This window comes from Hydra viridissima, unplaced genomic scaffold (genome assembly GCF_058129835.1).
Source record: "Hydra viridissima isolate aposymbiotic clone 2 unplaced genomic scaffold, HvirCarnegie_v1 scaffold_6, whole genome shotgun sequence".
NCBI classification, from domain to species: Eukaryota; Metazoa; Cnidaria; class Hydrozoa; order Anthoathecata; family Hydridae; genus Hydra; species Hydra viridissima.
In genome coordinates this window covers 12,778,713-12,790,797 of record NW_028324305.1, presented here as the reverse complement: position 1 = coordinate 12,790,797, position 12,085 = coordinate 12,778,713, and the positions used below count along the sequence as shown (strand labels likewise).

Here is a 12,085-nt window from a genome sequence, read left to right as displayed (position 1 = left end):
GAAAGACGAAATGGGAGAGAAATCTGTGTTATTTGTTTGTTTAGGGAATATCTGTCGCTCAACAATGGCTGAGGCAGTTTTTCGTCATATTGTTTCAATGAGAATTGATTGTAATAGTTGGAAAATCGACAGCTGTGGTACCTCAGACTACCATATCGGAGATCAGCCTGATAGTCGAACATTGAGTACTTTAAAAAAACATGACATTAAAAACTATGCACATAAAGGTCGTCAAATCTCTGAATTAGACTTTGAGAATTTTAAATGGATATTTGTAATGGACTCATCCAATTTTAGAGCTGTTAAGTTGGTTTTGCCGAAATCTTCAAATAGTATTGTGAGGTTTCTGCGTTTTTATGATCCAGAAAAAAACGAAGAAAATCCTTCAATTGTTGACCCCTATTATAGCGATCAAGCCTGCTTTGAACTCTGTTATCAACAGTGCTTAAAAAGTTTAAACAGTTTTTTGTCCAAAGAGTTTCCCTTGTAAATAAAATTTAAAAAGTGTAAATTTAGTAAAATAATTAATTTCAATGTTTTTATAGTATGGATCATTTGTTACAAAACTGAGTTTCTAAATTAGGGATTTATAAGTTAATTTATTAAATGTTCATAAAATTCTCAAATCCTGTACTATAGATAGTATAGGATTTAAAGAATTACATATTTATACACATTCTCTTGATCAGTTAAATATTAATTAGTTATGTCAAATTGAAATATACATATGCACATGTCTATGTGGAAATAATGTTTCTATTTACTTCAACTTAAAGTGCACACACACACATACATATATACATAAATATACACATACACATATATACATTTGTATTTATATGTGTATGTATGTAAGTGTGTATGTATGTATGTATGTATGTATGTATGTATGTATGTAGGTATGTATGTATGTATGTATGTATGTATGTAATTTATGCATGTGTAGGGTGTTCAAAAATGCTAAAATGCTACAAAATTATTCGACTGTCAACTAAATTGATTAATGTATTTTTCATAGTCGACCATAATTGACTAATAGATTTTTAAAATCGACTAAGTCGACTTAAAGTCGATTTAGTCAAAATATTTGAATAGAAAATTTTATTGTAATCACACACTTTAATGTTGCTTGACAACTTATCTTTTAGATGCTATGAAACAAATAGAACTTTAAGAGAGTAAACAAAAAAACTAGGTGGTATGTAATACTGTTATAACAATACATGCTGTTGTTATATCAAGATGGGGAGGCTAAACTTTTTTTGGGGTGGCAGATTTATAAACTCATTACTTAACATTTTGTTTTAAAAAAGCATCAACTTATAACTATAATGAGAAAATGGAAACATACTAATCAAGTGATGCCACATGCAGTAAGCTAAGAGTTAAGTTTATGCGATACAGCAAAATTAGGTTCAATGTTCAGATAGTTTGGTTGAGTTAAAAAAACCGCTATGAATGATACTTTAATGCTTGGCTCAATCTTTATAAATAATTTACAAGATAAACTACTTATTGAGATATATTTTACTAATTGGTCAGCATCATAGCAATATTAAAGATTGATAGCATTAAATTAAGTGAAAAAATAGAAATAAGGATGTTAGGATGACTACCCGAATAAATCGACTTTTAGTCGATTAGTAGGAAACCCATAATCGATTAAATCGACTATCCGAATTTTCAATGTCGACTAATTTCAATTTTTGACTAGTCGATTTTTAGTCGATTTAGTCGATTACAACACTTGTTTTTTTGAAGTCGATAATAACACTAGTTTTTTATACTACATATTACAATTTAAAAGTAGAATTTGTATTTATCAGAGTTTTATGCCATAATTAGGAGAAGCCCTTCATGTTCAGAAAACACTTGCAAATGATATTGAAGTTGTTCCTCGTCTTGAGTTAATTATTGGTAGTTCTTGAATCAGTGCTACTCCTGTTTCAGCAATGTCGTTTGTCACATAAAGATTCTTAAAAAGTCTTTTTACTTCCATGTAACTTTCAGAGTTATTCTACTCTGTCGCTTCAATATTCCAGAATTCTTTTACGCCATGTATTTTGAATATTTTCATAGTGTTTCTGTCTTCAAAATCTTTAAATTGAATATGTTGCAGTTGTTGCTTTAGTTACATTAAATAAAATTACCTTTTTCTTTATTCTTGTATAGACCTGGGGTCAATCCTTTAAAGCTGAAAAATGCGTAATTTACGCAAAAAAACAGGATTTTTCTTACGCAAAAAATATTTCCGTAAACCGTTATCTTATAAACAAAATTACGCACAATTTTTTGCGCAAAAAAATCTACTGCAATTTCTAAATTTTGCTTAAGTACGCAAAATTTTTACCAAAGAATGATTGGTATGATTTTTTCTTCAAACCACAGATATTTATTTTTGTAAACAAAAAGATTTGTCCTCGAAAAACGTAGTTCATGAATTCCATCGTGACGGAATCACCGATTTGAGCTTATTTTCCACATTTATGTTATAAAAATAAAAAAAACTGTAATGTGCATATTGTTATTCTATATTCATATAGAATAACAATATTATATATATATATTCATATTGTTATTCTATATTCATATAGAATAACAATATGCACATTACAGTTTTTTTACTTTTATAACATAAATGTGGAAAATAAGCTCAAATCAGTGATTCCGTCACGATGGAATTCATGAGTTACATAACTTTTTAAACTTCAGTGTTTACTAAGTGTTTTAAAAAATATTTTTGACATTTTTCTAAAAACTAAGTATTGGGTGAGAAGCATTGTTTAAATTTATTTAAAACATTCAAAAATCCATCAACTTGAAGTGGAAAACTTTATCAAACTGGTAAGTTTACACTAGAGCAAACTCACGAATGATTGTAATATAAGACATGAAAGACCTAATAATAGGCGTCCGTCACTCTATAAAACAAGGGTTTGAATACTGTAGTATTTACCAAAATGAATGAAAAAGTTTTTATTACAAAACACTTTAGCATTCGACCTCTTCTCTTGTAAAGTGACGGACCTCCGTTGAAACACTGTGATTATGTGATTTTTACCTATATGTAAACTTACATAAAAGGAGCAAATGAGGCAAAGAAAAGTATTTTAATAGTTCCAACAACATTAGTGGAGAAGAGGTTAACCATTAAAAAACTCCTCATAAATGAAGTTTAGTAAAAATTGAACATAATACATCACTGATTACACGAATTTTTTCACATTTAAATTTAAGAAATGCAGACACTTTTTTTGGCACACAAGGTAAACAAGGAATGTAATATATATAAATGTAAAACCTTTATTTTCGTACGCAAACCTCTGAAACAATTAAATGAAATATGTTTACAAAACACAGATAAGAAGAATACTTTTCTCCAAAGTATATCCCTTGTTTACCTTGTGCGCCAAAAAAAGCTCAAATTCCTCTTTTTACATAAAATTACCGATTTTACGGCAAGTTTGAAAAATCCGCAAGCACGCATTTTTTATAGGATTGCGTTTTTGGAAATAGCGTAATTACACACAATTTTAATTTAGGCAAAAATTTTCCGTAATTACATATTTTTTTGCATTTTGCGTAACAACTTTTATAGGATTGGGCCTTAGTTGTAAAACAGCAATAGACCTACTCATCTGATAAATACCATAAATGTATCAACATTTTCCGATCAAAATTTCTCACTAAACCATGACCATTTTCAGAGAGCAATAAATCTGCGCAATCCAACGAGAATGTGTCGTAGCACCAGGCATCATGAGTTTAATTCCCCTAGTAGGTTCCTTGCCAAGAAATATCACTGTTATTCCACTAGTTCTCAATAATGATCCCTTGGTTACTTGCTTTTGAGCAATTCTTGACAAAAATCAATATCATCATATTGTCTTTTATTTGTAATCCAAAGAATGATTGAGGGCTTTGCTGAATCATATGCTGAATTTCAGACAAAAAAACTAAAAATAGACAAAAAATAATACATCAGGTCCGGATGTAACTGCAGACGGTGCTGCTTAAATTTCCACAACTGTATCTCAAGAATATGTTTGCAATCAAGTCAAAAAAGATCTTTCCCATGCATCCACTCCAAGAGCACGCATGCTCCATTTTTCCAAAGTAGAAGAAATGCCTACTGAAAGAATTTCTAGTATTTTATTAGGTTGTTTTTTTCTAACTCTTTAAAATTTAAGTAAATTTAAGATGTAATTCATTAAATTATGTGTGTACGCAATCCAATTAATTCATTAATGTTAAGTTAAGTGTGTACGCATTGAACTTGTCAAAAGAAAGCTAAGGCTTAAAAAAATTTCAACATTCTGCGTATATAATCTGCGTGTATAATCAGTAACAATATATATGTACTGAAATAACTAGCATATGACATGAAATAACTATACTTGTATTAAGGTTTCAGAAACATATTTTGTTTAAAATATGTTTCTAAAACTTTTATTGATCACTTTTTTTGTTTGTTTTTGGTTTAAGCGTTTGAATAATTCAACCAAATAATACACATTTATTTTGTTAAAAAAAGAGTTTGAAGGCTTCTGCAATAACTCACTGCTGCTAAGAAAAATTGTACTAGTTTAAACCGCTTAATTTTATATATGTATCTTTGGTCAGAACCTTCGAGAGGTGGGCTGGAGGGGATTTTGCCCTGGGGCACACGCTGGTTAAGTGTCCGCCAATCTAGGTGATGAAAATAAACTTTTTTCAAGCATTTGCTCAAACAAGTTTTGAAAATTAATATGGATTTTTTTACAATTTATAAACTTTTATAACTTTTTATAAATCAAATAACTTTTATAAACCTTTTCTTTCCCATCGCAAAAACAAAAAAAAAATTTCAAGAGGGGTTTTTTTCAACATTTTCAACAGGAAAGATTCCCCTCACCTTTTCAGTAGTTCCAATACAGTAAGTTGCCACAGGCCTTGCTCATCCTTCCGATGAGGTCTGTCTCCCTATTTCCAATTTAAATCACAATTTTGTTAGCTAGTCTCGTTTGCAATTAGATTAGTATGGTCTCGTCTTGTATTGTACTGCCTCGCTAAAAAGTGGTATAACAATTCTATTTGTTTCGAGACGCAGAATCTTAATGAAACAACGTTAATACTTTATTATTACTAAAATCCGGCAAATTTTTTAGATTAGTCACAGTTATTCGAAAAAATCACTCTGTTAATCGATGTCCAAACCACCTGCATCGCAGAACTTTAAGAAAAGATTAAATTTTGGTAAGCTTTTACTGTCATATTTGAAGAACAGTTTTTATGACAGAAAAAGACAATTTAAAATGGAGCTTATATGAATAAAACATTCACTTTTATGAATAAAATCTTCACTTACATGAATAAAATCTTCACTTACATGAATAAAACATTCACTTACATGAATAAAATCTTCACTTATAAGAAAGACAAAATATAATTTAAGATAGAAGGAGAACAGCTAACTAAAACTTTCTTTGAAATGATAAATGATCTGTGATTATTTTTTTTTATTAACATTAAGCAGTTTTCATCAGCTACAGGTTGTATTTACTTAAAGGACGAGCTAGCGAGATCTCTTTAGATATTTTCATCTACACTTGTAAAAAAAAAAAAATTATCGTAGCTTTTTCCATGTTAATCAACTCCTTCGTAAGATTTCAAAAAATAAATAAATAAAAAAAGTAACCCCATAATTAATGCTAACTCGGTGCAGAGATCATTAGAGAACAAAAAACATTTCGAGTTAGCTTGACAGTTTAGTCTTGTTATTCTTTCACCATTTTCATGGATCAACAAGTCTTGACAAGCCCAAGAAGTGCTTTAGCTCAAATTCTAATTTTGAAAATTGTACTTAACACAAGGTAGATCCCTTTACAATCGTCAGATGTACGTTGCATAGATTGCATTTAGCTACGATGTTGTCATCATTAACTACCTCTGTTAAAATGAGTCCATATAGAAGATAAATTCTTAAGCATATTTCACAGCTTTTAAAGTTAAATAATTTCTTGAGAAATATAGAAATAAACTGATAAACAAATAAACCTTTTAACTGATTTATTAAAGTGATTGATTAGCAAGTTTTTGCAGCACTTAAATTGGCTTTGTGGCTCGTAAAAAGCGAAATAATTAAAAGCTTGCGTAAGCACAATTGCGAATACTTCAAATTTTTTAAGAAAAAAGGATTTAAAAAAACACTTTTGCCCTTCTACAATTCAACTTTCTCCAGAGATAGTTAAACTCAACTTCCCCAGACTACAACTCAACTTCCCCAGAGATAGCTAAAAACTAACAAAAGACAAAAGCATGTTTATTGTCTCTTCCCCCTCCTTTATAATTAAAAAAACCCTTGAAGCAAACTATTTTAAAAACACCTTTGTAATTTTAAAAGGAAAGTAATCTCCGTAAAAAAACGATAACTGCTTTTTCTTGACGTTTTTTGTGATAAAACTTGTATAAAGTTTTTTAAAATTAAAAACTGACCCAAAGTTAACATAAACTAATGGTACCATAAATTACGTAGGTACATTAGATACTTGCATAAGTTTCGCTTAACTCTGAGCTGTCTGTTACATTCCTAAATTTTTCTCATTTTACTAAAAGTTAAAGTTAAGCTTTAATATTCTTTTATTTACCCAAATGAGAAAGATCGGAGGAAAGTCAACTAAAATACAAAACTTTACGATTATTTCATTTAATGATCTTCAGTTCTTAAATGTAATAGAGATAATATAGTTTTTTTTGTAAATGTAGTAGAGATAATGTATTTTTTTTTTATAAATGTAATAGAGATAATATAGCTTTTTTGCAAAAGTTGTTTCTTTTTTTTGAGTCTGAGAAAGTAAATTAAATCTCTCGATTTTAGATTTTATTCCATGGATTTAAAATTTGTCATGCGAACAAAAAAAATTACAATTACATATTCAGTTGCGCATCCAGATGAGACCTGGATCTCCAATCACCCCTCCTTCCTAAAAAAGACCATCCTCTGGATCTGCCACTGTATAAATTTATTCTAATTTAACAACGAAGTAGAACTACGAAGAAAAGTGAGCCTATTAAAAGAAATAGGGGAAAGGTGCCTATGATGGCATAGCGCCTACGATGGCATACTTCTCATATTTCCAAAAATTTTGGTTTTGGTGCATAAGTGATTAGACCAACATGTGTATATTAGTAATTCATTACATCTGGTGAAAATTCGTCCCTCTGTCATAAATTATGCTTTTGTAATCAACAAGCATAAATTTTTGCATGTGGTGTTGTAGTTTTAATGCCCTCATATATTTAGGATTACGATTTTATTATACATCATACAGAAGTGAAACTTTCATGCATTTCATCTGCAGGCTTTGTACATTTTAAGGCTATGTGTAGAATAAGGTAGACACAGCTTGTTTCAATAAATATGGTGACTCTTTCCTATGATGACATACCGAGGAGTTGCCATCATAGGAAATTCTGCAAAACGAATTGAAAAAAATGCCTGAAATTAATTTTAATGCGCAGAAAAAAGTGATCAGGCTAAGAACAAAGATGAAATACAAGAGGTTGAGAAACCAACACATTCTCCTTCATCAGAAGCTTCCATATGCATTGGATCTTCTGGATAAGATCTAGCATACAAAAGTTGTGTCCGATGCCTTTAGAAACCTCTAAAATCGTATTTAAAAGGGCACGAAAATGTGGAAAAACTGGACCTCTGAATACTACACCAGATATCCAAGAATTGAAAAATAAGGCAAAAGAAAGATAACAAGGAAAAGGAAAAATTTGTTTAAAAAAAAAAAAGAAAGTTGAAGACTGTTGAAGAAAAATGTTGCAGTGAGGAGATCAAAGGAAGTAATAATAAAATGTTACAGTGAGGAGATTAAAGGAAGTAATGATAAAATGGATACAGCATTTTTGTATTGTGATGAACTTTACTCGCTGTCTTGCTCTAAAGAACCATGGATTTGTTGTCAAAAATGCAGATCTTGATGTCATTGTTTATGTGCAGGCATAAATAGAAGTAGAAAAAAAATTATATGTGAACTATGCTTATAGACCAAATATTTATTTTTAATTTTGTTTTTTTGATAAGTTGTGTTTCCATTAATAAAAAACAAAAAAAAGTTCTTGTTCGTCTAATTTCTTTAAAGTGTGCCATCATAGGAGCAGTTAGTTGCCTATGATGGCATACTTGTATTTCTTTTTTTTTTTAATGGTATAAACTTATAAAAAAGCAAAATAGTAACAATTTTGAGGTTTATTATAATTCTGCGTGCTAGAGGGAATACACCCATGTTAAAATTTTTTTTTTAAGTTTTCAGGTAATTTTTTAAGTCATTCATAATTTATTAAAAATTATGAATGATGAAAATATAACTAATTGAAAATATTTTAAAAAATCATATGGATATGTTTGTTGATGAAATGAATTTCGGATACCATGACTTTGTTTGCAAGTTTTTTTAACTTAACTAATGGTATACGGCAATTTGAATCATATGGCATTATTAATGAAGTTGATGAACCAAAAAAAGCGCGCGGCTTTCAAAATCAGACCAATCATGATTGATTGTACAGATGGATTTGTTGAATTTTCATCAACAATCAGAGTAAGTTTGTTAAGCACTTTCACTTATTCGGTCACTCAATCGACTGGAGATTGCGCTACAATGGAAACAATCGAATGCTTATTATAGCTAAAGTTAACTTTTACAGCAAAGCACCCCAAGAGCCTGGTATTAAAATATATACGGCTTTAAAACGTTTAAGCTGATTAGTGATTCATCTTGAAACTAAGCGCGATTCTTTTAATTCTTTTGAAGAACAGGAGCAAAAAACTAGTGATTATAGAAAAACTAAAGTGATAAAAAGCGCAACGTTCTTTGATGAAGGTAAAGCCATTGGCACAGGTGCAGTTTTGTCAACCAGAGAGCTTTGTAACAAAACCCTTTCTTTTTATTACACTGGTCTGCGTCAAAAATGTTTCTAGGGTTTTCTTAGGTGATTCTCAATGAAATTTGTCTTCTAAATCCGAATCGAGGATTCAAATTTGTCAATCAGGTCTAGTTTTTAAGATACAGACTTAGGGCTCATTTACCGCATATAACAGCTGAGTGTCCATTTTATTGCAATTCCCAGGTGACAGTTGTGTATTAATATATCTATAAACAGTATCCAAAGTATATTTATAAAGTTTTATTTATCATTCTCAATTTTTTTACAGGTTAATACATGAGATAAAATATATTTCATAAAAATGAATAGAAAATGTAAAAACAGTTCCGACAGATTTTGCTATGTGTGTGGAAAGGTAACGTTTAGTGATCAGCAATGCACCATAACTACGTTAGTAAAATCCCTTTACAGTGCATAATTCGGAATAAGGCTTGGCGATCAAGACAAAAGCTTTGCCCCACATATATGTCGTAGCTGTAAGGCGCTGGAATGAGGGTACAGCAAACTGTATGTCTTTTGGTGTACCGATGGTATGGAGAGAACGCAAGGACCATGCTACAGACTGCTATTTTTGTATGACCAATCTTCAAGGTAAGATAATTTCTATATAAGAACATTATTTAACTAATCCAAACATATTTGTTTTTTTAATTGTCTAATGAAGTTTGAATTTTTTATAAAAGTTGTGCTGAAATTCAACAAAAAAATTCTTTAAATTGTATAGAAAAGTGGATAAAAATCTGAAAATAAATATGTGAATTTTTTCAGGTGTCAATAAGAAAATCAAACACATGGTGATCTATCCTGATAATCCTTCTGCCATTAAGCCAGTACCACATGGTCCAGGAGTTCCAGTTCTTTCTCCACTTGAGAAAAGCGAACAAGAAGAGGATATGGAAGGTGTAAAAGTTGAAGACACTGACATATCTGTGACTTATGAGCTAACGTCTCGCATGACTTTGCCAAGACCACTCACTCAAAGTCAATTAAATGAATTGACCAGAGATCTTGTTCTTTCTAAAGAGAATGCACAACTTCTTGGTTTCCATCTTAGTGAGAGCAATCTCTTGTCCAAAGAAACTACCTTCTATTGGTATAGAAACAGAGAAGAAAAGTTTTGAAGATTCTTTGAAGCTGATTCTTCTAGCTCGTTGGCATATTGCAATGATGTAAAAGGCTTAACAGAGGTACTTAACATTCCATACCAACCAAGAGAATGGAGGCTCTTTATTGATTCCTCTAGCAAAAGCCTAAAGCCAGTACTCCTACACATTGGCAATAAAATGGCATCTGTACCTATTGGATATTCAGTTCAGTTGACAGAAAGCTACAAGAACGTGAAAACATTGATTGATGCAATCAAGTACTTCGACCACAATTGGCTAATATGTGGTGACCTTTAGGTGAAATACTAATTAAGTTTTCTTGTCAATATAAAACTTTCCTTTAAAAATACTTTAGCACCTGTGGGTAATTTTTTAGAAAGAAATAGAAATATATTTTAACTTACTAAGACTTGATTTTTTATGAAAAAATCTTTTCTTTTCAGGTTGTGTGCTTTCTGCTTGCACACAACCTGAAAAGAAAATTCAAGGGGGGTACACAAAATTCCTTTGCTTCTTATGCCTATGGGATAGTAGGGCAGATAGTCTTCACTATAAGCAGAAAGACTGGCCATCTCGGGAGGCATTCACAATTGGCAGTTACAACGTGATAGCTGAACCACTATTCCCTTCAGAAAAAGTTTTACTTCCTTCTCTCCATATTAAACTTGGTCTGATGAAAAATTTTGCAAAATCACTGAATAAAGAAGGCTATAAGTATCTATTGCAAAAGTTACCAAAGATAAGTGATGCCAAGCTACATGCAGGTATATTTTACGGACCCAAAGTTTGAACTCTGTTAAAGGACTAAGATTTTGATATCAAAATGGTAGGCATTGAACGAGATGCATGGCGAACGTTCAGCACAGTAATTGAAGGATATCTGGGAAATAAAAGAAGCTCTGAAAATGTTTCACATGTCAATGAGCTTATGAAAGGCTTTGAAAACCTGGGAGCACGCATGTCAATAAAAATGCATTTTCTCCAGTCACATCTTGACTATTTTCCTGAAAATTGTGGAGATTATAGCGAGGAACAGGGTAAAAGATTCCACCAGGATATAAAAACGATGGAGACCAAATATCAAGGACGTTGGGACATAAACATGTTAACTGACTATTGTTAATGTCGAACCAATAACTCTTCAAAAACGGAAGGCATCAAGGACTTCTACTTGGAAAACAGATTTTTTCTTTACAATATTCGATTACTTCACAAGATATTTTTAAGTTTAAAGTTAATAAAGGAGCCTTTTTTCAGTTCACAAATAATTATTACAATGTATTACATTACTAGGATGAAAGTGGGAGATTTCTTGAAAATTATGTTTTTCTCAAAAAAAAAAAATAGTTTTGCAGTATTTCAATAACCTGACCTGATTGAGAAAAAAAAAGTCATATTCGGGTTTAGGAGGCCAATTTCATTAGAAATTACCTAAGAAACCTCCAGGAACAGAATTTTTTTTTCAAACGCAGCCCTGTGTTATTGGCCTTTTACAGAAAATGAAAAGAAAAAAAAAAGTTCATCAGATATTTTCAGATTCGGTTTTTTTGACAGAAGTTAATAACGTCATACATAAAATATTTTCGCGAAAAGACAGATTTCGTACAACACTATTATTGTGATCTGGAAGCGTATTTTATGAATAAGATCACCATTTTCTTAGAAATACTAAAAATGTGTAGACCGCAAGTAAAATGATTGGGGCAAATGTTGAGATATATTATTGCAAAAACATGAATCTTTGCTTTCCGTGATGTGTGCATGGCATTTCGGGTTTACTTGAGCATTGTGGCTGCGTCATGTGAAGGAGAACGTTCTCAACAATGAAAAAAGTAAAAAACTCTCAAGATTGGCAATTTGTCAAGAAAAGCTAAAAATTCTCTTCTTTGCATTGAACGCGATTTGATGAAAAATGTAGATTACATCATCAATTGCATTGCAACTATGAAACGCAGATTAAAAAAATTAGTTTTTTTGAAACTAACATAAATTTGCTTATTAATTTGTTTTATTTATTTTATTATTTTTTTTTTTTTTAGCAG

At 30.8% G+C, this 12,085-nt stretch overlaps 2 protein-coding genes across 3 annotated transcripts in view; one reads left to right on the top strand and one right to left on the bottom strand.

Annotated features, from left to right (window-relative positions):
• Window positions 1-164, bottom strand: part of LOC145189817 (histone acetyltransferase KAT2A-like) — a 15,040-nt gene extending 14,876 nt beyond the window's left edge. For both annotated transcript variants that reach the window (XM_090090347.1, XM_090090348.1), the window contains exon 1: window positions 1-164. This exon is cut by the window's left edge and continues 324 nt beyond it. The gene's annotated coding sequence lies outside the window, so the exon portion shown is untranslated.
• Window positions 11-542, top strand: LOC145189818 (low molecular weight phosphotyrosine protein phosphatase-like). The gene has a single exon (XM_080066489.2). The coding sequence runs from the start codon at window positions 11-13 to the stop codon at window positions 488-490; it is 480 nt and encodes a 159-aa protein (XP_079922615.2). The 3' UTR covers window positions 491-542.
• Window positions 543-12,085: the final 11,543 nt, after the last annotated feature.

Coding starts and splice junctions, on each gene's coding strand:
- LOC145189818 (XM_080066489.2), top strand. CDS start 11: ATGGGAGAGAAATCTGTGTTATTTGTTTGTTTAGGGAATATCTGTCGC.